This window comes from Protomyctophum parallelum (genome assembly GCF_964188405.1).
Source record: "Protomyctophum parallelum genome assembly, chromosome: 1".
NCBI lineage: Eukaryota > Metazoa > Chordata > Actinopteri > Myctophiformes > Myctophidae > Protomyctophum > Protomyctophum parallelum.
The window spans coordinates 41,559,479-41,587,019 of NC_139697.1; the positions used below are offsets into that span (position 1 = coordinate 41,559,479).

Below are 27,541 nucleotides of genomic sequence, written 5' to 3' on the forward strand. Positions count from 1 at the left end.
ATAAACTTCCACCTGAATTGGCTTTGTAGGAGAAGGGAAAATATTTACATTATTTGAATCAAACGAATGAATAAATAAATGGATGAAAATGCAGGAAACAGTTCAAACTCTGTGGAAATTACAAGTGCTTTGCGTTACCTGTCAGCATTCATTTTGTTCAAATGTTTAGGGCGGCTCTTCCTGCATGTTGAACAGATATATATTTTTTAATATTACAGAAACAGTTTGAAATATCGTCCTTGACCAAGTGTCATGGTGGCTGACTATACATTGGTCTATCAATTTCAAAGCAACACATTTGCCTTATTGATGGTGCCAAACAATTTGGAGGAAAAACAACTGATACTGTTTTCCCTAGGAACATTTTTCATTTTTTGTGGTACTATTTGTATTAGTATATTATATTATATTAGTATTATTTTCCTGTGAGCATAGAGAGAAGGCTGTTTGTGTGTCCGAGAGTGACCACAGCTTTGGTCACTGATTTTCTTTTTCTTTTTTACTACCTGGTCTCTCTCCCCTGAGATCCATGCTCGGCATCTGCTGGAGGGTGGTTCCACCTCCTGGCCATTCTGTGTTACTGCAACTTCCCTCCAAAGCCAGATCGCTCAAATAAAAAGACAAATTTCCCTCCCAAAAGCAGGATCGTATTTATTTTACATTTCAATTTTTTTATTCAAATGCTTAAATTGCTGTTGGCAATTAAAGTGCACAAGTTGTTATGACGCCATGATCTGCCATGTTTAAGCAGAACGCATAGGTGTGTGTACTGTGTAGCGTTTGATTAAATGTCACCGTTTTGTGTGAGGGGAATTATCCGCTCTGTCCTGCCACCCAAACCCTTTCCACACAGTACAATCTTTTACTGTCTATATGTGACATTTTTCACTTTATTTCTTGTTCTTTCACAGTTTCCTTTTCCGTCAGCAGGTCGACTTTTCACTTCTCCTGATCTCCTCTGCTGTTGGACTGCCCCCTTTTTGTCTTTTTCTCTGGACAGATTGTCCTCTCTCCTCTCTCCTCCTCTCCTCTCGCCTCCTCTCCTCTCTGCCTTGTCTCTCCTCTCACCTCCTCTCCTCTCTGCCTTGTCTCTCCTCTCACCTCCTCTCCTCTCTGCCTTGTCTCTCCTCTCTGCCTTGTCTCTCCTCTCTGCCTTGTCTCTCCTCTCACCTCCTCTCCTCTCTGCCTTGTCTCTCCTCTCTGCCTTGTCTCTCCTCTCTGCCTTGTCTCTCCTCTCACCTCCTCTCCTCTCTGCCTTGTCTCTCCTCTCGCCTCCTCTCCTCTCTGCCTTGTCTCTCCTCTCTGCCTTGTCTCTCCTCTCTGCCTTGTCTCTCCTCTCTGCTTTGTCTCTCCTCTCACCTCCTCTCCTCTCTGCCTTGTCTCTCCTCTCACCTCCTCTCCTCTCTGCCTTGTCTCTCCTCTCACCTCCTCTCCTCTCTGCCTTGTCTCTCCTCTCTGCCTTGTCTCTCCTCTCTGCCTTGTCTCTCCTCTCTGCCTTGTCTCTCCTCTCACCTCCTCTCCTCTCTGCCTTGTCTCTCCTCTCTGCCTTGTCTCTCCTCTCTGCCTTGTCTCTCCTCTCACCTCCTCTCCTCTCTGCCTTGTCTCTCCTCTCACCTCCTCTCCTCTCTGCCTTGTCTCTCCTCTCACCTCCTCTCCTCTCTGCCTTGTCTCTCCTCTCACCTCCTCTCCTCTCTGCCTTGTCTCTCCTCTCACCTCCTCTCCTCTCTGCCTTGTCTCTCCTCTCACCTCCTCTCCTCTCTGCCTTGTCTCTCCTCTCACCTCCTCTCCTCTCTGCCTTGTCTCTCCTCTCTGCCTTGTCTCTCCTCTCTGCCTTGTCTCTCCTCTCACCTCCTCTCCTCTCTGCCTTGTCTCTCCTCTCACCTCCTCTCCTCTCTGCCTTGTCTCTCCTCTCACCTCCTCTCCTCTCTGCCTTGTCTCTCCTCTCACCTCCTCTCCTCTCTGCCTTGTCTCTCCTCTCACCTCCTCTCCTCTCTGCCTTGTCTCTCCTCTCGCCTCCTCTCCTCTCTGCCTTGTCTCTCCTCTCTGCCTTGTCTCTCCTCTCTGCTTTGTCTCTCCTCTCACCTCCTCTCCTCTCTGCCTTGTCTCTCCTCTCACCTCCTCTCCTCTCTGCCTTGTCTCTCCTCTCACCTCCTCTCCTCTCTGCCTTGTCTCGTCTCATCTCTATTTCTCTCCTCTCCTATATCTAGTCATTTATTGGCCTTCTCTCCTTTCCTGTCTTTTAATCACACCTTAAGCTTGACAGTGACCCTGGCCTGGTGATAAGATTACCACACACGCACGTGCAGGCGCGCACACACACACACACACACACACAGGCGGCTCACATATCATTTGTAATACGTCCTTCCGTCCTTCTCGTGTGTTCTCGTGCTATATCACTGGTTCCCAAACACTGGGTCGCGACCAATGTGTGGGTCGCGGACACATTTTATGAGTTTCCTACGTTTAGTTTTTCATTAATTATTCCAAAACATTTTCAAAAAACATTCCCAAAAAAAGCCAAAAAGCCAAAATTCAATGATGTTTCTGTGAGCTCTGTGGGCTTGCTATTTTCAAACTTGCAAACTTCTAATTTCTCATTTGGGTCTTGATCTAAAATGATTGGGAACCACTGTTCTATGTCATACAGGAAGTGCAGGCACATGTAAGTATGTATGTGTTTAGGCCTCTGGTGCTGTGTGTGTGTGTGTGTGTGTGTGTGTGTGTGTGTGTGTGTGTGTGTGTGTGTGTGTGTGTGTGTGTGTGTGTGTGTGTGTGTGTGTGTGTGTGTGTGTGTGTGTGTGTGTGTGTGTGTGTGTGTGTGTGTGTGTGTGTGTGTGTGTGTGTGTGTGGGGGGGGGGGGGGGGGGGTGAAATGCTACTGAGAAAGCTTGGACTTAGAGGAAGGTGGTAGAGGAGGTTTACTCAAGAAAGACAGTTATATCACATTTAAAATACATGCTTTATCACTATTTGCAGTGTCTGTGTCTCAGACTATATACATGCCACGACAACAGAAAAAGACAGCCTCTCTGAAAACCAGAGAGAGAGAGAGAGAGCAAGACAGATAGAAAATTAAGAGACCAGAACAGAGGCAAAGGAAAGAGCTATTTATTTTTCTTTCACGGATTCAAGATGGGGTCTCTGGTGTTGAGTAATGAGAGGTGGTCAGGTAAGCTGTTTTCCACCGCTGTTATCATTCCTCTTGGACCAATTACCGCTCTAAGCCTGGGGAGGATCGAGAGCTATAGAAGATACACATCATAGCAGTCAGTGGTGCTTAAAATAACTCTCATTTTGAGTTACCTGGTCAAATTAATGGTAAAACAGTAAATAAATTCCATGTTCTTGGTTATATGAGACACTGCTGCGGCTGCCTTCCTTTAGATGTGAATGTCAGAGTAAAGACAGCTGCAGCAGCTAATTGGGTATGTCCAAAGAGCAAGCACTAATAATAATAATAATAATAAATATGGTCAATGCTGGTAATGCCTAAATCAAGTACCTACTATTAAGTGTATTATCTGCAGCTGTGTTAATCCTGTTGTGACATGTCTGTGTGATGGCTGTGTCAGTGTGTGTCACTATATGCTGAGGCTATGGGCTACACAACACACACACACACACACACACACACACACACACACACACACACACACACACACACACACGTGTCACACACACACACACACACACACACACACTGTTAATTTTTACGCAAATTTAGATTTTGCTTACTCATATTTTAGTCATCTGAAAAGTTTTAGTTTTAGTCTAGTGTTAGGGCAGGCCTCGATGGTGTCGTAATGGCTCACTTTACATGCTGAAAATAGCCGATCCACAAGCTCACAACGTGTTGCAGTGCAATCGCGAAATAGCTGTGACACGTTGTGAGCTGCCTGTAGATCGGCTATTTTCAGACCGCAACCAAACGTAAAAATGATTTTTTTAATTTTCGGAAGGCAACGCCATTAGCCAACTCACGTGACACAGTGCAATGCATCTTGGGTTACAGGGGCACGATGGGAGTTTCCTTGGTTTTTGTCTGCTTGTTTGTCTCTATTTTTAACAGTATGTTCTAACTTCTGCATTGGTGACAATATAAAATTCCCTTTGGGGATCAATAACGTTTATCTTATCACCAATGTTATATACACTGCACTCCAGTGTATATAATGTGTATGTGCATACTCCATTAATTTGGAGAATGTAAAAATTGATACATTTTCAGAGTTAACTATAACACTCAGAATTTAGCTGTGTACCAAAGATAGATAGGCTCTGCTGAACGTTTTACAATGTGTCCCATCCTGTTTTATTTTTTATTTTTTATTTTTTTGTACATTTCAGAATTTCCTGGTTAATCATTATCATACGATTGCAGTGTTACTAAAGTCATATTGTTCCCATGAAATTGTTGATTTGCTGATAGTGGTGCAATCTGTAGGCTAGGCCTAACCAGTAGCTTAGCATTCAAGGTGATTTGGCTGGAATAGGCTCATGTTATAACAGATATTGTAGTTTTAACAGCAATCATAAGGTTTCTTGCACCTACCACGGACGAAAAACTGTGGTACCATAGTACCACAGACGAAAAACAGTCTAAGTCCAAATTTCATTTTGACCCCTCCATGAAAAGGCCTCGTTGTCCTGACCCCTTATCTATCATTTATACATTATGGATAAATAGTGTGGACTTTGACTGTTTTTCGTCTGTGGCATTCTAACTGAATAAAAATCCTTCCATTATACAAGCAAAATAAAAGGGGGGGGGGGGGAGGCTTGACAAAAGACCCATCCTTTCAGCCATGTTCTGATGTGTGCTCTGCAGTTCTTGCCGTCCTCTGTTCACCCATAAGAAAGACCTGAGTCCGTTTCTGCAACCGTCTTCTAAATCATAACAGTTTTATTAAAAAACATATGTTGCTGTATTAGTGTTTCCCAAACCAACTAGGACAAAGTAAAGAGCTGCCTGTCAGATTGTGTGATCGAAGGTGGAATGAAGGTGGACTTCATTCTTCTAGAACTGTCTGAAGATTGTCCTCAACACAGAAGTGGTTCACATGCATGTGTTTGGGGTTTGGCAACAAAAATCTAAATGGATTAAGAATGATCAATATTTTTGTCCTATTGGATTCACCTTCTGCTTTGTCTTGATTTCTTTAGACTTTTAAGTAGTTTTTTCTTAATAAAGTTGTTAGTTGTAACGTGTGTGTGTGTGTGTGTGTGTGTGTGTGTGTGTGTGTGTGTGTGTGTGTGTGTGTGTGTGTGTGTGTGTGTGTGTGTGTGTGTGTGTGTGTGTGTGTGTGTGTGTGTGTGTGTGTGTGTGTGTGTGTGTGTGTGTGTGTGTGTGTGTGAGAGAGAGAGAGAGATACTGTAGGCCTATTCTAAAGATTAGTATGTAAATCTGACATTGAATGAAGTCCTATTTCAAATAATTAATTGTGAACATAAATTAAGCAAAGATATTTGTGTGTGTTTCAGATATCAGAATGTCCAAAGCAGCAGAGGAGGACAAGCCTGGGTCTGAGTATCCTGGGGACAGCTCAGGTACACACGCACACACACACACACACACACACACACACACCCCAACACTACTCAAACTACTTTGTTTTATGCCTGTTACAAGATTGAATACACAGATTGTCTCATACATTACATGATTGAATGCATGACTTATCAATTATTAGAGCAGTGGCCTGGGGATGTCTACTGACTGTAGCGTGTGAGAACGACTTTATCATCTCTCTTTCTCACTCATCTGTCATTCTCTCTCTCAGCCCTGGTTATTCCTCTCTTTTTATTTCCTTTGATCTCACCTCGTCTCATTCAGCCTTTCTCACTTAGCTTGCAATCTATCAGTATGTCTCTTAACCGACACTTAATCACAAGAAGGAAAGAAAAAAACAACACAGTGTAAATTCATTTTGTTTTGTTTTTCAGACTCTGATAGAAACAGCCCTGATGATCAGGTGGGTTCCTCTTATCCATTCTAGACCACTGTACTGTGACTGTAACTCCTATGCTTTTATGACATATACCCAGCCTTTATTTGCCCTGGCTGAGGGGAGTGATAACATCGTAGAGAGGAGGACATCTGATAACCCCAAGGGGTGATAATAACTGATAACCCTGAGGGCTGATACGGCAGTAGCTTACCCATCAGTGCAAGCTAAAGTACCACCGCACTCATGCACTGTCAGTATACGCGACAACCTCGCCGATTTAAATTCAAATTAAATTAATAGGATTGCTGCCGTCCCCATTTTGGGCATGTCATTGTGACAAAACAGTTACAAAAAACAATTGTGACAATTGTAGATTTACCAGCTGGTGAGCTTGTAGATCATTTTGCAGTGGGGGATGCAGCTAAAGGCTACATTCAAAAGTAGCTAGAATATCAGATCTACAGGCTCAAAGGTGACATTGTAGTATACTGTATGAGAAGTAGGGAATTAATTTACCCAAAGAAAAATAATAAGAGGTTTCTGCCCTATAGCAATGATATGTTTAATACGGTGCTATTATTTTAAACAAAGCTCCCTATCACTTTAGACTGTGATACTAAACTTAACAAACAAAGCTATGAATGCAAATATCTTTCCAGTTAGAACATGCAAAAGATGAGTTAATATCCACATCTGAGAATGTGTCAGTATCTGTCTATATTTGAATATTTAACTACAGTGAGTGTATTTTATCTAATATCTACCCTGCAGGTCCAGTCGATGAAAACCAGCCCCTTCAGCCTCTCGCCCACCCTGGCTAGCAGTAAGGTGGGTGAATTTGTGTGTGTGTGTGTGTGTGTGTGTGTGTGTGTGTGTGTGTGTGTGTGTGTGTGTGTGTGTGTGTGTGTGTGTGTGTGTGTGTGTGTGTGTGTGTGTGTGTGTGTGCGTGTGCGTGTGCGTGTGCGTGCGTGCGTGCGTGTGCGCGTGCATGCCAATTTGAGGTATATATTAGCTTAAATATATTTAATACCTGCTACATATTGGATTGGAATCATTAGATGCACGCACGCACTCTCTCTCTCAGACACACGCACACATGCGTGCCTCAGGTAAGTGGTAACACACCTGTACAGCAAATTTGCCTATACTATGCAAATCTGCATGTTTTAGCAGTCCTATACACGCCCCCCTTTCTCGAGTAGTTTACTGGAACTGCAGGAATGCACCTAGACACATTTCAAACAGTTCAGTTCACTCAGTAACAGCAGAACTGTTACTGCAGCCAGGGAGTGGCTGAGAAAGACAGACAAACAGATAGATAGAGAGCCAGACAGAGACACAGACGGACAGACCATTATATTTGCCTCTCTGGAAGAGGTAAACACTATCTTAAGTCAAAGTGATGAGGGAAGTTTGAAACGGTCATTTGGAAGCTAAGGGAGTGAGCTGAAAGAAGAGAAAGATAATCTTAGAGAAGAGAGAGTGCAACAAGGAGGGTCAACGGCTGACAGTTAGGCAGCAAGCTGGCGGTAGGCCCAGGGCAAAGTTTGCAAGCTTTTGGAATATTTCAAATACCGTGGACTCAATTACAGCTGGCTCTGCTTTTACTTTGACGCCGGACTAAACACCTGTTAGCAGAGTGACACATTTGACAACAGGGTTGTTTTGGTAAGTCAAGAGACCTTGATGCCTGGTCAGCATACTAGCAGTAGTGATGGGTTATTGATCGTCTTGAATAGTGCTGCTGTTACTTTGTCTGCTTCTTTTGAACTGTAAAGTCTCTTGGGGATCGTCGCCAACGCCTGGACATGTTTTGTTCTCTACGTGTGTTTTGCAAGAGTAAAATACAATAACACACTGTCCGCGAGATCACTATCACCCCTGGGCATATGGTGGTGTGTTCACTTATAGGTGCACTCTATAGACTAGAAGCTCCTCAACATGCGATTCCAATTTGAGTATGATTGGATAAGCTCTATTTTCACATCATACAACACTGTCATACGATGAATGACAATTAGGGTTAAAGTAGCAAAACCGGCTTCTGCCACAGACAATATTTCTGGCAAGCTTTACAATGAGAGCCTCAGGGAATTATGGTCTATTTATAACCACAGAGTTGTTCTAAAATGGTCAAACTTACCCTTTAACCACTTAAACCTTATATATACTGATTTGGCCTGGTGGTCTACACAGACCTCTGCTACAGCCCAATGGTCTACACAGACCTCTGCTACAGCCCAATGGTCTACACAGACCTCTGCTACAGCCCAATGGTCTACACAGACCTCTGCTACAGCCCAATGGTCTACACAGACCTCTGCTACAGCCCAATGGTCTACACAGACCTCTGCTACAGCCCAATGGTCTACACAGACCTCTGCTACAGCCCAATGGTCTACACAGACCTCTGCTACAGCCCAATTTTCCCTCTACACCAAAATAGGCACATTTCTCAGAATATCCGCCCACCCAACAGGGAGGCTGGGATTCATGTGGTTGAATAGTTAGTTAGTTAGTTTCATTTATTGTCCACGTGTGGAAATTCGTCTTCGGTCTCAAACAGTAAAAAACAAACGGTTACAGTAACAGCAACAACACTTACGTGTAACACAATTATTTTCTCATGGCAAAAAGTGCAGGACAACAGTGGCAGATACATTGGAAAACAAACAAATCTAGCAAGACATGGTATCATTGAGTGCCTTAATGGCATTTGGTATGAAAGAAAATTTAAAAATGTTACGGTTAGCTCTTGGTACTTTGTACCAGAGGGAAGTAGTTCGAACTCCCTGCAGAGTGGATGAGAGGGGTCGTTTGCTATCTTGATAGCTTTTTTACGTAGTACCTCCTTGTAGATACAGCCTAATTGTTGCTGTCTCTTCCCAATTATTTTTGAGGCTAGATTTACTATTCGCTGCAGCTTGCTTCTTCCTTTGACATTTAGATTGCCAAATAACGGTTAAATGAAGAGAATAATAATGAGGTGGTTGTCTGTTTCCTGTAGGTGAAGAGTGAGGAGAGCCCTGAGATGACCCAAAGCCATGCTCCACCTCCCCCACCTTCTCCAACACAACAACAACAACAACAACAACAACAACAACAACAACAGCAACAACAACAGGCCCAACAACAACAACAGGCCCAACAACAACAACAACAGGCCCAACACCACCACACACAGCTGATGCTGGCTGGCAGTCAGCTAGCAGGGGTAAGAACACATACATGCACGACACACACACACACACACACACACACGCACGCACGCACGCACACACACACACACACACACACATTGTATTATAATATGATGTAGACATCAGCATTTTAAGACGGAGATCTTATCAATGCCGTTTTTACCTCTTTTTTTTTAACCTAAAGCCTGCATGGGTTATACTTGCACGCCTGCATTCCTAAAATAGCAGATCTACACTTTCTTAAGGCGTAATGAGCACATGGGTCTATATATGATACAATAAATACAGTATACCTGTAGATTACCTATACTGCCCTACAAAGCCAAAGTGCAGTAACAACAACAGAAATAATTGTTCTATGACACTATGTTCTTTATCCACCAAAATCACAAAGGCTAATTTGACCTTTGGGATACACAGATAAGTTGGTGTATCCAAAAACGTAGTTACTGCACTCTGTCTTTGTAGGGCAGTATAGGCCTACTGTATGTAAAGAAGGAGAGGAAGCGCCTGCACAACTTGTAGAAACTAAAAACTGCTCCCACCGGTGCTCTCTGCCAGTGGCGTGCACAGATAGACACTAGGGGGTGCTAGAGCATTTTGCAAAAAAAAAAAAAAACGTTTTATTTTTTTTTCTTAATTTGTAGTGTGTGGACCATGCGGTGACATTGATCAAATATTGATAAAAAACGCTTCTATCTACTATATTATTTAGGCCCCCACAATCTAAAGCTATGTTTCTATATGTCAGTGGTTCTTCGATAAAAAAAAATAGCAGACCTACAAGCTCGTAGCGCGCCACTCGGTGGCGCGCTATGAGCTTGTAGATCTGCTATTTTTCAATAGCTAAAGCACCAAAATGGGTTCCCGCCCCAAAATGTGCTGCACAAGGTGCTTTTTTTTCACTTGAGCACCTGCCCCTCTAAATGTCTGTGCACGCCACTGCTCTCTGCAGTATAATGAGAACCCATGCAGCATGGAAGGTGGTTATGTGAGTTCAGTTGAGGGGGTGCCCCTTGTTGGTTGCTGTAACATGCTTTTACACAGTAAATACCTCAGTGTTAATGTAACTCACAGTGTACATAAGTGGACCGTTATGGGTCCATTTTGGTTGCATTTGTACATTGTACAAGTTACTGCCTGTTCAAATTCTCGCCCCCACCTCTACATAGTATACATACACACCTTGTTTTAAGATATTTTTGGGGCTTTTCTGCCGTTATTTCAATAGTATAGGAGAGAGACATGGTGTGACACGCAACAAAGGCTGTCGGGCTTGGGAATAAAACTTGCTGTCAGGCAGGGGTCCACGGTGTCGCAGTCTGTAGCACTGGCGCCTCGATTCCCGCTGGGGACGCTATGGGCACTTGTTCTCACATGTTCTCTCCTCTGCGTCATCAGTACCCATATCCTAGGTGGGGTTGGCAAAAGGGCCTTTCTGTGTGGAGTTTGCATGTTCTCCCCGTGTCCCCTAGGGTAGGTACCCTCACAAAGTCAGGGCACCTGATGGAGGGGAAAGGAACTGGTTGGAATAACGTGTTCCTTCCACGTGCTACGTCCAGCCGGGGAAAGTCTTCAGCTCAGGATTGACCATTACCATTTATTGCAAAGCTATTGCATTTAGTTTGGTGGTCTGGCTCTGCTCATGTGATATCACAGATTACCTGTGCACCGCCACCAAGACACACAGGGCTATATCTTGCGCCACCTCTTAACCCTTATCCCTACACTAATTTGCAATTTTTTTCTATTTAAAAAAAACCTTTTAAAATAGTTCAAATAGCCGATCTACAAGCTCATAATGGGGACTTTAAGCAACGACGGCTATGGCAGTCGGCTCCGGCAACCGGAACTGGATCAGTGCTCGATGTATAAACCTGCTTGCCCTTTCTACTATGGAAGAACCTACACTTACACGTAGTGTCTATACAACGCCATGTCATAACCATGTTTATTGAAATGATAGCTGTCAGACATTTACACCGATTGCTCTCTCTCTTATGCTGTGTAATGTGTCGGCCTGCTCTGAATGAAGAAATAACGCTAATACCATAATTATGTCACATTAACCATGTTTAATAAAACTGTTTTAGAATAACACAGATTGCTCCAGCACCTTCCTCTTTCCACTGCTGATCATGTCCAGTACATATAAGAATTAAGCAATATCGGCAAGTTAGCTGACGAGCGGCGGGGTGTTTAAAAAAAAAAATGTTTATGTTTGACACACGCTGCATAGACGCGTCACCATGGGAACCAATGTCGCCGACGCCGACGGCTGTTTGCGTAACGATTTTGACAGCTACGGCGATGGCGTCATAGCCGCCGTACTTCCGCCTAGCAGAGCTGCCCTGAAAACCGTCGTTGCTTAAAGTCCCTAATGTCTCGATGTAGATCGGCTAGTTGAACCCCTTAACCCCTTAGATAGCATTTCTGTAGACTTAGATAGCATCTGATACAGACTTATAGCATGTTATGTAGACAGCACTATAATTGCATTGTATATAGTCATAGCACCCCATAGTACATATGTATAGCATAGTAGTATATATATATAGTTTATATGTATAGTCTCATAATATAGATATTCCACTGTTACTTTCTTAGCTTACGCATGTTTTATGATAAATGCTTTTTTGTGATTTATTCCCATGCTTTTGTTCTTGCTTAATGTAAGTTGCTCTGGATTAAGAGCGTCTGCTAAATGCCTAAATTGTAAATTGTAACTATTTTAAAATGTTTTTCAAAATACAACGTAGTAAAAATGGCAAATATGTTTAGGGTTAAGGGGTGGTGCAAGATGGAACTCATAATCTCATGTAGAACAATCCATAAGTCAGGAGGCTGGGGAGGTGGAGAGAATAGAACGCGGACATCTGAACAACTGTGTCAACTAGCATGAGTGAACGCAGAATAGAGACTGCTTAAAATAAATGAACCGCCTGATGTACTGTGGGCGTGTGTGAGTTAGCTTGAAGCGAATGAGAAACAGACAGACTGATTAGTGGGAGTATATATGAAATAACTATTAGCGAATGAATGGGAGGTCCGGGGAGAGATAATTAGAAGTAACCTCCTGCCTTCCATGTCCCAATGAACTATCGCTGCGCTGGATATGTGGTACGTGCCCCATGCCTTTTGTCTTATCCTCTCCTTACCCTCTACCTCTCCTCTCCTTACCCTCTCCCTTTCCTCTCCTTACCCTCTCCCTCTCCTCTCCTTACCCTCTACTCCTAACCCTCTCCTCCTCTCCTCTCCTCTCCTGGTCCCCAGCTTGCAGCTCTCCTCCCAGCCCAGCAGCAGATGCTCCTGCAGCAGGCTCAGGCCCAGCTCCTGGCAGCCGCCGTCCAGCAGTCCAACGCTGCGCACGCTGCGCACGCCGCGCACGCCGCACACGCTGCCCACGCCGCACAGCAACAGGCCAACCAGCAGCAGAGCCAATCACAGGCCGCGCAGCAACAGCAGCAGTCCACTAAACAGGAGCAACAGGCTCAAGCCCCGCCCCCTCCTCCACAGCTGACTTTGTCTCAGCCAATCCAGCTCACCGCCCAGGTAGGAGCAGCCAGTCAGCACGTGGTTTGGGCCAAGGGAAATGGAAGCTGTTAGGGAGCAAAAACTTAGGCCCCTTTGCACTCACTAGAAGTACATGTGTGTGCGTGCGTGCGTGTATGTTTTGTTATATGGTGCTTCATTCCACATGCAAAGTCTTATTTTAGTATTTATTAGTGAGATTCCCTGCTGGGTTTGAGTGTGCCACATTCCCAACCCAAAATATGTCATTTTAAATAAAGGCTGCAACATTGGCATTCCAAGATACCCACCAACAGTAAAATGCCTTGCATTTATTTTGTGTGTGTGTGTGTGTGTGTGTGTGTGTGTGTGTGTGTGTGTGTGTGTGTGTGTGTGTGTGTGTGTTGTGTGTTGTGTGTTGTGTGCGTGTGCGTGTGCGCGTGCGCTCGCTCAGGACATCCAGCAACTGCTGCAGCTCCAGCAGTTGGTGCTGATGCCGGGCCACCCGCTGCAGTCCCCCGCCCAGTTCCTCCTGTCTCAGCCCACACAACAGCAGCCACAGCAGGGTAAGCTCAGTTCCTCCTGTCTCAGCCCACACAACAGCAGCCACAGCAGGGTAAGCTCAGTTCCTCCTGTCTCAGCCCACACAACAGCAGCCACAGCAGGGTAAGCTCAAACATCCTCTGTGCGTCCGACTCGCCTGCGATTTGAACCCCCACGAAAGTCACTTTTCCACCGCTCATACAAGAGGCGGTCCCCGCTTGCTCGGTCAGATGTTTCGCCTATGAGCTTAAAGGCCTTTTCAGACGGGCAGCGACTGACGCGCCAAGTAATTAATGTTCAATGAGAGCCTGAGGCGTGCGTTTATTTTGCCACGGAGATGCACGAGACCACATTCAATCCCTTGTTTATGTATCCTTGCGAGGCTGTCGGTGAGTCATGGACCGTCTGACACCTGTCGCTCCAAACATAAATTAGCCTTAATGATTTCACTGTGTACTACTAGGTCGTTGACACAACACAACACAATATATTTAGAGTAAAGCGCTTTCCATTGTGCACCCATACGCGTGCAAGGAGTCAAGGACGTGACTGATTGCAATGCGTTGGAATCAACCCGGGATGTGTTTGTGCCACAGGTTTGATCCTACCTCAGCAGAACCCAGGAAGTCTCCTGACCTCACCGCCCCGCCTGGGACTCCAAGCACAGGTAGGAGGGAGTCCTCTCCTCTCTCACGCCTGTGTGTGTGTGTGTGTGTGTGTTTGTGTGTGTGTGTGTGTGTGTGTGTGTGTGTGTGTGTGTGTGTGTGTGTGTGTGTGTGTGTGTGTGTGTGTGTGTGTGTGTGTGTGTGTGTGTGTGTGTGTGTGTGTGTGTGTGTGTGTGTGTGTGTGTGTGTGTGTGTGTGTGTGTACACATGCACGGTGCGCAAGCCTCTCCACCACGACAAGGTAGCAGCACACATAAATGAATAAGGCTACTTCTCAAAGCTGCATGACGTGGTTCTGAATCGGACCCAAGGTGTTTTACTACGTGTAATCCCCTCTCTCGCTCACTGCATCTATCTGAAATAAACAGTAAAGAGGCCAAGAGAATGGTATTTGTGTGTGATGAAGAGAGACAAACAGAAAGAGAACATTTTGATGTATACAAAGAGAAACCAGGTGAGACTAGAGTACTTAACAAATTCAACAGCACACGGGGGACCAGCCTCTACAGGCAGACATCAAACAGCTCTTGTTGAATCTCTGCAGCTTCATTGATCGGGCTAACAACAACGGCCGACAGGGAGTCGATCACACACACACATTTTCCAATAGCAGACGTCGCTTCGCCCCCCGAATCTACTCTGCGCACTGCAAAGGCACTCCAGGGCCATTTTACACCGAGCTCCCTTTCTACACAGTAAAATCCCCAGTGTTGATTTGACTCTGAGAGTGCAAAAATAGTGCTTGTGATCTCTCAAGCAGCGATAGGTTGATATTGCATCTGATGATTTATCCTAGTTTTATTGAGGTTATTCCTACCGTGATGAAATGTGCAAGGAAAGCCATCAAATGGAATGATAATAAAACACAGACCGGCAGTGGGTGGGGTGGGGGGGGGGGGGGCATTTTGTGGAGGTGAGACTGAAAAAAAAACAATCGATTTACATCAAGGAGACATCTCACCTTGAAAGAAACAATTAGGAAATGGTATAATCCAAACAAAATCCATAAAGTATCTTCAAGCGTAGATCATTTTGTGTCCCATAATGTATTTTTCTGCTCTACACACACACACACACACACACACACACCGAAAGAGATGAATTTGGATAAGCCTGTTATGAGTTTTCAGGACTTGGGAAGTGAACACTACATATTCAGCTTGAGTAAATAAAAATATAACTTCAGCTATCGTGAATGTCGGGTGGAAACCTTGTATGTCCAAAACTGTTGTCAGGAAGTTTAAACCTCCAGTGGATACAATGTAGATAGTATTTAGTCACAGAGACTTTTCACCGGTTCAATATTTATAAAACTCACAAACGTAATGACTTACAGTTTGGATGTCGAAAATGTAAAAATAATGCAAATTTACAAGCTCACAAGGTGTCGCATCTCAGCACATTGTGAGCTTGCAGCTTGTATTGTTTACAACTTTTTTTGCAACACATTAATTTACGAATGCAGAAAAACACATAAAAAGTTGAAATATGGAAATACAAGGTTTTCTGCCTGACGGCAATGATATGTCAATTCAGTATGCTGCCATTTTACAAATGAGTTACATTATGGCTCGTAGCCTATGCAGGTATAAGTGTTTCATTCCAGCACCCGCAACCCGAAACAGCCACCTCTCTCCCCTGAATCCTATTCCAAAGTCAATAACGCACCCTGTCAATTTGGCAGAGGTTCGGGCATGTCTCATTCACTGGATTCAACATATATGCCTTAGTAGTCCATCTGATTCATAATCGGTAGTGTCGCCTGAATCCAATGAGGGACTTTGATTCTTTTGCTAATACATTCCCCTCCCAGCGAAAGCGTTCAGCTCTCCTCTCAGCTCTTTTACATGTGATAAAAGGATGCATGGATTCCTCCTCACAGGCCCAGGCCACAGTTATAGATCTTCCATTAGGCATTGATGAAGTCATGTCATACATAACATAATGTATTTGATGCGCAGAGACGGTTGATGTAAATGAGCTGCATGGCTCCAGATGGTGTGCATGGCCTGTGTGGAATTACTGGAGTCCCGCGAGGAACGCAGGGTCAGATTCATTAGTTTCCCTGCCAGTGAGCTTTCTCACTTTGGTTTCTTTGTGTTTGCCATCTGATCTACTCAAAATTCATATTTGAGCAATATATGGCATCGGGCTGCCTTGCCAGCCTGCCACGGTTGTGATATTTTAGTTGATGATTAATTGCCATACAAATAATTGTGATTAATAATTGAATTGTGTTTTTGGCATTGAACACTGGTGGTGAGACATTCTTTTCCAGTGGTATCGAGTCTGAGAAAAGCACAAACAATATAAAAGTTTAGTAGTAGTTAGTTAACCACCGCAACCACCGGTACTAGTTTTCCACCGCAAAAGAGAATATAAAAAAGAATAATTCATAAATAGTGAAAATAGCAGCAATCTTCAATCTTGTAGATCTGCTATTTTGAAAATATATAAACAAACATACCTCAACATTTTTGTCTCCACCAGGCCGAAGGCATGGGGAGAGAGTATGTTTTGCACTCCGTCCGTCCGTCCGTGTGTCCGTGAACAGCTAATCTCGGCCACTGTTAACCCGGTCGATGCCATATTTTGCACACACACTCCCTGGATGCCAACCATGAACCTCTGCCCCAAACTTTCCAGAACGGCCTGTTATAGCGCCACCAGGAGGCCGCTTTGTGCAAAACAAGTTTTTCAATGCCATATTTTGCACACACACTCCCTGGATGCCAACCATGAACCTCTGCCCCAAACTTTCCAGAACGGCCTGTTATAGCGCCACCAGGAGGCCGCTTTGTGCAAAACACGTTTTTGCACAGTACACCTACAGATTTTGTCCAAACATCACGCAAATTGCTACACAGTCTCTCTAGAGCCATTCAACGAAACGGGTCTTTCAGATTTATCAGACTCCATCCTGATTGGTTAAGATTGGCTTCAAAAGTTCACAGGAGTGCTCAGTTTCAAACAAAATGCTGCAAATCATGAACACATCGCGTGATTTCCGTGAAATTGTGCACCCACATTCCCACTAGGCCGAGGACGAAATGCCATGAACAATTTCAACTCAGCCTCAAGGTGGCGCTATAACTGGCCAAAAAGTGTTTTTACCTCTAACTGCACGGATCTGTGGATAACCTGGTGGAGACCTGTGCCCGGAAGGGCACTTTTTCTAGTTAAGATTGTTTTGCCCTAAATGCCTAATAATTTCTGTTATACAGATGAATTGAAACAATTCTAACAATTATGCAAAGATAATTGTGATTAGTTCAAATAATTGCGATCAGTTAATAATATAATAATTATGACAGGCCTATATATAGCATGTATGTGTGTCTTTTCATCTACATTTTAGCCTTTTAACAAAGGTACAGTCCTGAAATAACCTGACTCCACCAGATGGTGGCAATAGTGAGTTCCTGCTCCCATCTGGTCTCACTCGGGCAGAGACGATGAACTCCGATCAAATGCTGATTGGAGTGATACGCGGCCGTAGGCGCCTGCTAAAGGCGATAATCAACGTGAGACTGGTGACGTAGTGAAGCAGTGTCACAAATGCCGCAAATGTAAACGCAACCTAACAGGACTACAACTCGAAATTATTATGGAGATATCAGATTTTTGTCCCGCTGCTTCAGGTTCATCGTTTCGCCTTGATATGAGAGAGACTAGATGCAGTTTGGAGGAGCGAACCTGTGAACTCAATACTGCCGCAACCTGGCAGAGTCAGGTTTGTCCTGAAGCACTCCTGAGAAAAATGAAATATTCAAAGGAATAGACGCAGAACCTTTGCTCATGGAGTGCTAAGAAACGTAGGTGTGTTCAGAGTTATACATAACTCTGAACGCGCTGAGTCTGAAGGTGACTTCGCAATGCTTGGCATTCTCACGTTACGTGACTCAAGTTACATTCAGGCAGTGGAACTGACTGGTTTTCCAATGGTACTGTGAAATATGTTGTCCTGCATAGTTTTGTTAAAATCAACATGTCAGTGCTTTGAATATAACCCTCCACCAACTCCATGTCGTGTGTCTCATTTATTCATTCTAGCTTCAATATGGTGACTGTGTGTGGTCATTAGAGAGGGAGAAGAGTTGTGACGTAGCACTTGGTGGCGGCAGCGGTAGCAGCGGCGGGGGCGGCAGCGGCGCCATCGTCTCCACCGGGGGCAGCAGCAGCAGCGTAGCCGTAGCCTCTGGTGGAGGCGCCTCGGCCTCCGGCAGTGCCATGACCTCTGGCCTAACGCCTGGAGGTCACGGGGGTCACTTGGGCGAGGAGCCCAGCGATCTGGAGGAGCTGGAGCAGTTTGCGCGCACCTTCAAACAGAGACGCATCAAGCTAGGCTTCACGCAGGTGAGACTGGGAGGTCATTATGACCACTTGAACTCACGCAGGTGAGACTGGGAGGTTATTATAACCACTTGAACTCACACAGGTGAGACTGGGAGGTTATTATAACCACTTGAACTCACACAGGTGAGACTGGGAGGTTATTATAACCACTTGAACTCACACAGGTGAGACTGGGAGGTTATTATAACCACTTGAACTCACACAGGTGAGACTGGGAGGTTATTATAACCACTTGAACTCACGCAGGTGAGACTGGGAGGTTATTATAACCACTTGAACTCACACAGGTGAGACTGGGAGGTTATTATAACCACTTGAACTCACGCAGGTGAGACTGGGAGGTTATTATAAACACTTTAACTCTACAACCGTGATTCCCTAACAATGCCAGACCTCCTTTTGTCCCTGTACACCACATGTCTTCACTGATAATAGCCAGTGTACAAGCTCAGAACACATTGCACGTGTTGCGACGTGGTGTGATCAAATGTTTGCCCGGGAGTAGGGAAGTAAAACAATACGTTCAAGAGTAATATTTTTCTTGTTTTGATTCATCAACATTGTAGCAGCAATAACAACAATAGCAAAGAATTATAATGTGCATGTATTCACTATTTGTAATCCACACATGTGTAACCAGTTAACCCATTCTGACCGGGCATCCATTTTGGTGTTAGCATTATGTTATGCTTTAGCTATTGAAAAATAGCAGATCTACAAGCTCGTATCGCGCCACCGAGTGTCGCGATACGAGCTTGTAGGTCTGCTATTTTTGAAAAATCGAAGAGCGACTGACCTTTCTAGAATCTGATCTCAGGTCAGAATGGGTTAATCAGACCAGTGTGTGTCCAGTGGAAACCTCGCATGAATCTGATCTCAGGTCAGAATGGATTAAGTCTCTGACCATGTGTGTGTGCTCCTGCCAGGGGGATGTGGGCATGGCGATGGGCAAACTTTACGGCAACGACTTCAGCCAGACCACCATCTCTCGCTTCGAGGCCCTCAACCTCAGCTTCAAGAACATGTGCAAGCTCAAACCACTGCTGGAGAAGTGGCTAAGCGATGCAGGTGAGCACTTTTGAAGAGCTGCCATGATGGCACAGCGCAGCCATTCTCAAAATGTCAAGGACAACCAGTACGCTATGAAATAATGGCCACAACATCTGTATCTCTGGGACTGCAAATGTAAGTCTACACTGGGGACAGAACGGAACCGTACCGCGGGTAGACTGGAACGGAAGCATCTAGCTGGCTGCACCACCAATTCATCCGTCCCGTGGGGAGTTCTGTATTTACTGTTATTTTCCTCTGAAGGCAAGGTGAAGGGCTGCGAAACCCCCATGGACACACGGGAAAGAAAGAGCAAAAAAGATTCACGGGCGATTCCCACGGACTCCGATCCACGAACAGAGCAGGGCAATTCTGCACGAATTCCATCCCCAGTGTAGCCCGGCCCTAGAATGCAGAAATGGAACCAAATAGACCCGTAAGTGACTCATAGTGTAGGGGTCTTGGTTCCTAGCTATCATTCATTTAGCTGGAGACCGCCTAGAACACTCACAAGGTTTTCTAAGACTGGGACACAGCAATGTATCAAAACCACTGTTTACCCAGGATCTGCAAAGTCACTGTTTTGTAACGGTGTGACTCGGGATCTGGGACCGAATTGCAGAACAGACAGTCAAGAGGCATATCAGGTCAAATGCACAGTGATTTATTCTCCTAAACACAGGAACATAAGAATAAACGCAGCAGTACACTGAAAACACTAGGAGAATGAACCTAGATGAACCTACAGTAAGAACCTACAGTAAGGAACTGAGGGTTTAAATAGAGTCAGGACTAACTAGTTTCAGGTGAAACTCAAAGACAATCAACACAGGGATCGACGGGTGACTAATGAGTAATCATAGGAAGGTGAGACAAGACAGGTAACACTAGGCGAAACAGGAAAGACTAGGACATCATCACTACACAATAAAAGTATACAACAGAGACATGTTTGCATATCACCCGCTCTGTTTCTCTCTGCCTCTCTCAGAGACCATGGCTGTCGACAGCATGCTGCCAAGCCCCTCATCTCTCTCCTCCCCCATGATGGGCTTCGATGGGTTGCCCGGGCGACGCAGGAAGAAACGCACCAGCATCGAGACCAACGTCCGCGTGGCCTTAGAGCGCAACTTCATCCATGTAACATTAATAAACCTATCTAAACCACTTCATCAATGTAACATTAACAAGCCATATCTGTCTATCTACCTACCTGGTGACCAGGTAGGTAGATAGACAGACCAGGCCTGTCTGTCTGCTTGTCCAGCTCATGTATCTTATAGAGATTTTCTCATGGCTGTCTCTCCAGAACCAAAAGCCTACCTCGGAGGAGATCCTGATGATGGCGGAGCAGCTCAACATGGAGAAGGAGGTGATCCGCGTCTGGTTCTGCAACCGCCGGCAGAAGGAGAAGCGCATCAACCCGTCCAGCAGTTCCACCCCGCCACTGCCCAGCCAGACCCCGCCGGTCATCATGCACAAAACCACCTGCTACAGCCCACACATGGTACGGTGCTAACACATGTGCCCCGTGCCGAAAATCGCTGAAAACAGTGAGCTTGTAGATGGGCTATTTGTGGTGTGGGACAATTTATCGTTAACTGCTGGCTGTTGTAAGAATGGGGTACGTGCCGCTGATAATAACTAATGTTTCTGTATGTTTGCATCTCTCCTGCTGTCTGTCTATGCGCAATCTGAGAAACCATCTGCAAAAAAACAGCGCACTCTTTGACACAAGTCAACAGAGACTAATCTGTGCGTCTCTCTGACTGTCTCTCTCTCTCAATTCAGATGTCCAGTCAGGGCCTGTCCCAGGTTACCACCAGCCTCAGCACAACAGGTGAGCATCATTAGCACAAATTTGAATTGTTAATGTTTAGAATAGGCCTTGGGCAACTGTTGATAACAATTAAAGGTATATTCAGTGATTTCACTCAAAAAACCTTAGGTTTCGTTTTTGGCTGTGGGACCCAGCCTTTCGTCCAATCAGGATAGAGAGTCAAAAACGAAACCTACGGTTTTTTTGACCCCCAGGGGTTAACTGGGGACAGGGAGGAACTCCTTATATGGCCAGCACACTCTATAGTAGGGAGGATTATCACAACAAAACAAAAAAATAAGTGATATTTGAATTAAGTGAAATCACTGAATATACCTTTAAGTATTGTGATGTCGTGATATTTTTGTAATATATAAACAATATGGCATATGGTAGTCATTCTAAAAATATATATATTTCAATGATACATACAATTGTTATGTCAGGGCCTCAGTATATATATTCAATAAAATAATTGCTCTGAACTAGCAAGTGGCAGTGTGCGGATGTCCCTTCTTCCACATTGTATACTCTCTGTCATCATCGCACCTGCTCCAAATTGCCTGCCGGATGTGCGGAAGTCTTCTCTCTACAAGGGCCTCAGTATAGCCTACAACACCTACACTGTAAAATACTCTCAGAGTAGGCTACAAATGGAACCAAACAGTTCTGCAAGGATCCATTTGGTTCCATTTGTACAATGTCAGTTGCTGTGCCGAACATTGCGAAGTTCGATTGAGATGACTCAGCCCCTCCGAGTTGTAACCCAGTAGCACAGAATCGTAATATCAACCCGATCGCATCCAAACACGTTGAAATAACACGGATTGGCAATTCCGTACATGCACTACTAGTGAAAGCCAAGACGTCGCGTCAAAACAGTAGTAGTGTAATATGTACGGATTTTGGGGTTTTCTAGTCATGTATGTACGGAATTGCCAATTATTAATCAAGTTTTATCTCATCGGCCCAGGCCGTGGCGTAACGGTCTGGGCACCTGACTGGTAATCCAGTCGCAGTGTGCCGCGGGTTCGACTCCCGAGCCCGACACGGCCTTTACTGCATGTCATCCCCCCATCTCTCTCCCGTTTCCTGTCAGCCTACTGTCTGTCCCTTCAAAAATCAATAAAAGGCGTAAGCCGCAAAAAACAAAAAAAAAAAAAAAAAAGAAGTTTGATCTCATCCAGCAAATTACAGCAACATGTTGCTATCCCCTAGCGAAACCTTCAGTGAAATGGTTGATAAAATGGCATCAGATACAAAACATGCTTTACAGCACAGAATTTTAATACATTGACTCACTCCACTTCTCATGCTCTTTCCCTCTCTCTTTCTTTTTCTCTCTCTCTCTCTCTCCCCTTCTCTCAGTCGCCAGTCTGTCTCCCTCGGCAACCTGTCTTCTGACTCCTGTAGTCTCGGCCGCGGCAGGATCCGCCTCCTCCTCTGTGACTCCGCCCCCTCACAGCACAGCCAGCCCCGCCCCTCACAGCCTGGCGGTCCAACACGGGCTCAACACTGGGTGAGTGTCCACGGTGGTCATGGGGAGTTCCATTTCATCCTTGCTAACCGCCAGAGGCGCTGCATAAAGCACTGAATATTCCCCTTCGCGCATAATGTGCAGGGGAATATTCAGTGCTTTAAGCAGCGCCTCTGGCGGTCATTCAGGATTCATAGAACCATAGTTACGTATGTAACGTTCGTTTTCAGCTACCAGTACATTTAAATGCCTACTTTGTGCGTTCCTAGAATAAAGCAGAAATACTGTAGCAAACACACACACACACACACACACACACACACACACACACTTTTCTAACACGCCTAGCAATAATACCAACCCTCTTCTCCATTTGCCAACTCTAAAGAAAAAAAAAAACATAAAATGAAAAGAAAAAAGACATTGACAATTCGACATTGCATTTCAAATTCCTTTTCGTTTTTATTGAAAAAACAAAAAGACATTACCTTATTGCCCCGTAATACTCACGTTCCATGTGGATGTATGGTATTCAGGACACAAACAACACGTTGGAAAAACTAATGCCCCTGCTTTGTAAGAACCTTACTGCTCTGACAGTTGAACTGCTTTGTAAGAACCTTACTGCTCTGACAGTTGAACTGCTTTGTAAGGACCTTACTGCTCTGACAGTTGAACTGCTTTGTAAGAACCTTACTGCTCTGACAGCTGAACTGCTTTGTAAGAACCTTACTGCTCTGACAGTTGAACTGCTTTGTAAGGACCTTACTGCTCTGACAGTTGAACTGCTTTGTAAGGCTCTGACAGTTGAACTTTGAAAACCTCTCAGAGTTCAAGTTGTCTAGCTGGCCAATATTTGCATGCTGCTGCAGTGGGGAATTCATGGTATGGGCCCTTTGATGTCATGTCAAAAGTTCAAAACCTATATATGCTGCCAGTTTCGCAGCAAATTCAGTTTCCCTTGCATGAGGAAACACTCAGAAAAAAAGAAAACGTGTGCAAGCACAGACATGAGCTCAACTTTATAGAATGTCAGATACTGATCTGGTAAAGTACAACGTGTAACGGTACACGTTGTACTTTACCAGATCAGTATACCGTGCATGAGATTAGCGGGGCAGATACCTTGGGGCTTTTTGTTTAATGAGATTTGATTGCCTCGTTTAACCTGATTGCTTCTCTATTCCTTCATTATGCGCAAATGTGGTGCGTGTGTGTGTGTGTGTGTGTGTGTGTGTGTGTGTGTGTGTGTGTGTGTGATTTGCGGTCCATACACACATTTCAGGAACACAATGATGGGAGTAAGCACAGGGATGACCCAGGCCCTTATGGGCAGCAATCCCCTGGCCACCATGCAAGGTGTGTGGTGTGCATGCGTGTAGATCTGCATGCAGACACATTCACTCCCCTCAACTGTTTAATGCCAAATATATGCTACATCGTACGACGGCAGAGCGGCCCGAAAATAGCAGATGTACAAGCTCATAAAGCGCAGCGAGCTTGTAGATCGGCTATCGTTGGCGCGCGACGCCGCCGCGCGACAAAGTATAAACTGGGCTTAAAGCCTCCATTTCACAAGATGAGTCAGCCGTCTCTTTTTCACGCCGCTTCCATTCTATCTGAAATGAATTTCCTGGCAAAGCCTCGGACCGCGGTGGCCGACGGCACCTCAGCAAACTCACTCTGTTAGGGATTTCCAGCACACACACTCTGGAAATTGCTCAGTATGGTGAGAGATTCAATTTGATTCTCATACAGTGGTCTGCCTTCATCACAACGTGGCAGTGAGTCCGCCCCATGGCAAAGCTTAGAAATCCGAGTGAACTTGCACAGCGAAAACCCGTTGAGCAGGGCCTCACGCAAGCATATCAACAAGCAATTACCTCCTCTCACCTTCCACTCAGTGTCCCATGGGCTAAATGGCAGCGGCCACCCAAAATTGTCTTTTTAACCGAGGTGCTCTGCTTGCAAAATCAATACAAAATTCAAGCGTTGCAAACGGCGTTGCGAATCTCCGCTTTGAATCCTAACATATAGGGCGCCTTTGCTGCCGATTTAGCCCAGCATCTGTCCTCCAGTTGCCCTGGCCATGCCGTCCTCCTCTAGGCCATGAGCTGAGGAGAAGGATACAGCACATTGTGGAAAATGCAGGTGTTAGCACTTAGCACCGTCTGCACACGCTGTGACTCTGTTAGAGAACGACACCAGGAGAGTGTGTCTATTTTAAAAGGATTTCAGTCATGTGCCTTGTTGGCTTGGAGCGCCACTGGGAGAGAGAGAGGTTGGATAACCACCGGGAGAGAGAGAGAGAGGTGGGGTAGGACCACGACTGGTCGACAAGAGGTATTGCCTAGAAGAAGTAGGTCACCCAAAATGATTACTTATTTTCTATCAATCACACACACCCCATGAAGCCTTGCATTCATGGGTTTTATTTTTTATTTTTTGTCGCATTCCTGAGTATCAATTTATTGGCAGACGGGCGGACGTCCAACGGCGGTAAAGGCAGTTGGCGTCCATTTGTAGAGGTGGGGTGAACTACTCCTTTGAAGCTCAACAACCTAATATCTCCCCTGGCTCTTAGCTCAGCAGTAGAATTTCAGTGCTCGTGTGGGGAAACCTTCTTCTTTGACTTAAAAAAGGGGGTTTTGGGGTCTTATTGTTATTTACTTTTTAAGTACATCTCACTCAATTCAATTCCATCAGTTAATTTTAATCCACATTAATAGTGCATGTTGTGTGTGTGTGTGTGTGTGTGTGTGTGTGTGTGTGTGTGTGTGTGTGTGTGTGTGTGTGTGTGTGTGTGTGTGTTTGTGGCTTTTAATACGCCTGCATGCTGACTCCATTAAACCATGCATTTGAACAGCCATACGATATGCATCACGATACACGGCCGTTACACCCGTAGTCTCATTACATTCAGTCTCGCTCATCTTCTTCCTCCAGGAAAACTCATTTTCAGTTTGATGAATTCATAACCAAATAATGTTTCCTTTCCACAATGTTACATTGTCTGTTGCTGTTCCAACAGAACTTAAGGTGAAATGTCTTATTTCTAATGATAGAGAACTTATCTCCTCCACCCCGCATCCCAATGTCCTCCCCTTTCCTTTCCTTTCTTTTCTCCTTTCTACCTGTCTTTCTCCCTCCCTTTCCAATCCTTTCCCGTCCTCCCTCCACCATGAATCAGCCTTGGCAGCAAGTGGTGGGCAGCTGCCTATCTCCAGCCTTGAGAGCGCTCACATGCTTCTGGGCGGAGCCGGGTCCGCCTCCTCCCTCCGTGCCTCCCTCTTCCTCAACCACCCCGCCCTCCACTCCATGGCCGCGGGCGCCTCCCCTTCCGCCATGGGAATGGTCAGCAGCAGCAGCGTCGGTGGGTGTGGCCTGAGGCCGCCGCCCCGGTCCCCGCCACCGCAGCATCCTCCCGCCGCCGCCAGTGACCTCATGAGCCCCACCTCCTGCCCCGAAGACTCTCCGTGCTCAAGCCCTGCCTCCTTCTGCTCCTACAGCGAAGGCGCCTCCTCGCCGCCGCCCCTAGAAGGGGCCATGGCCGAGTGACGCCCCGACTGACAGCCAGCATTACCCTATCAGAGGAGAGGAGGACGGCGAGAAGGAGGGAGGAGCTTTAAATAGTTATTTATACAACCTCGCCTTTCAACCAAAGCCATCTCTCTGTCGGATCCATCGTCATCGCTCTCTGTTCTTTCTCCCTCTCCCCCCCCCCCCCCCCCCCCGCTGACGTCTACCGAAGCCAAAAATACATACAGACAAATGTTGGGGAGGAAAGAGAGAGGTGGAGAAAGAGAGAATGGAGGGAAGATGGAAAGGATGGAGAGAACAGGAGAATGGAGGAGGGGGGTATTTGAAACCAAATAATACTGATCTATCTATACAGCTGGAGAGGTGGCAGTGGAACGCTTTTTGCTGGGCAGAGGATACTAAAAACGTTTTTTTTGTGAAAACTTTTGGAGAGGGTGGACGGTTTGCGTTTGTGGGCTGAAATGAGTAGATCAAGACCCCCAAAAACTGGGTGGCAAAAGTCGAATGGAAATAACGTATTTTTTTTCTTTTTTCTTTACAAATAAATAACCAAATAGAGGTGGGAGTGACTCTCAAACAAACAAACAAACACACAGTCACTCACACACACACACACACACACACAAAGGTGACAAGCATACCAAAATCTCCAAATACCAAAAACTGAAAACCAAAAACTAAGAAAACTAATGGAAAGAAAAGCTTTAGTTCACAAAGACTTAAATATCTGATCGTGTCCGTGATCAGTTCATAGTACCACTTCACAGTCATCTACCATTTCACCCTCACGTGTTCATTGACTAGACATATATTTTTATATTGTTTATACGTGGCATATTTTGTGACATTTCATACCAAACACAGATGGATCTTAATGTTTTGCTATTGGTTGGACACTAGTGCATAGTCTACCTCTCTCTCTCTCGACATTGATGTAATAGCTTTTGCACAGTGGTTTGTGCCATTTATTTAAAATGTCTTCATACACCAGATGGGTGGGGTTAACACCATCAGGACTATTCAGCTAGAGTCATACTAGTTGTCGATCAACTTCTCCACTTCATTTCTTCTCCACTATTCATGACCCCCAAAAAGTCGAAAGGGGGGGCCCTTTCGACTTTTCCGGTGGATCAAACAAACCATTTCAGCTTTTGTTACAGAACAACCATACTTCTTTGGAACCATTAAGCCCTAACCACACCAAAGGGTTGAGGCGGCTTTAGCGTTGTCCCAGCAGTTTGATATGTCCTGTTGTACGTTGAACCACGTCGTCCCAATTAACGCATGGAATTCAATGGCCCAAACCACACCAAAGGGTCACCATGCAACTCCTTGCAATCGTTTGGACCCAAGGAGTTGCATGGCGACCCTTTGCTGTGGTTAGGGCCACACCAAAGGTGGTACAGAATTCATAACCTTCTGTATTTATAG

The 27,541-nt window shown here is 45.2% G+C and overlaps 1 protein-coding gene across 1 annotated transcript in view; it reads left to right on the forward strand.

Moving 5' to 3' along the window:
• pou2f2a (POU class 2 homeobox 2a) overlaps positions 1-26,128 on the forward strand; it is a gene marked incomplete at both ends in the record, with an annotated part of 75,129 nt that extends 49,001 nt beyond the window's left edge. The window contains 15 exons of the mRNA XM_083788785.1: positions 5,484-5,549; positions 5,946-5,974; positions 6,722-6,778; positions 8,958-9,164; positions 12,424-12,702; positions 13,115-13,244; positions 13,800-13,870; positions 17,955-18,224; positions 19,151-19,292; positions 20,266-20,414; positions 20,584-20,781; positions 21,066-21,114; positions 22,462-22,612; positions 23,856-23,929; positions 25,761-26,128. Coding sequence (XP_083644911.1) covers positions 5,484-5,549; positions 5,946-5,974; positions 6,722-6,778; positions 8,958-9,164; positions 12,424-12,702; positions 13,115-13,244; positions 13,800-13,870; positions 17,955-18,224; positions 19,151-19,292; positions 20,266-20,414; positions 20,584-20,781; positions 21,066-21,114; positions 22,462-22,612; positions 23,856-23,929; positions 25,761-26,128 — 2,240 coding nt within the window. The remainder of the gene's footprint in view (positions 1-5,483; positions 5,550-5,945; positions 5,975-6,721; positions 6,779-8,957; positions 9,165-12,423; positions 12,703-13,114; positions 13,245-13,799; positions 13,871-17,954; positions 18,225-19,150; positions 19,293-20,265; positions 20,415-20,583; positions 20,782-21,065; positions 21,115-22,461; positions 22,613-23,855; positions 23,930-25,760) is intronic.
• Between the last annotated feature and the right edge of the window lie 1,413 nt (positions 26,129-27,541).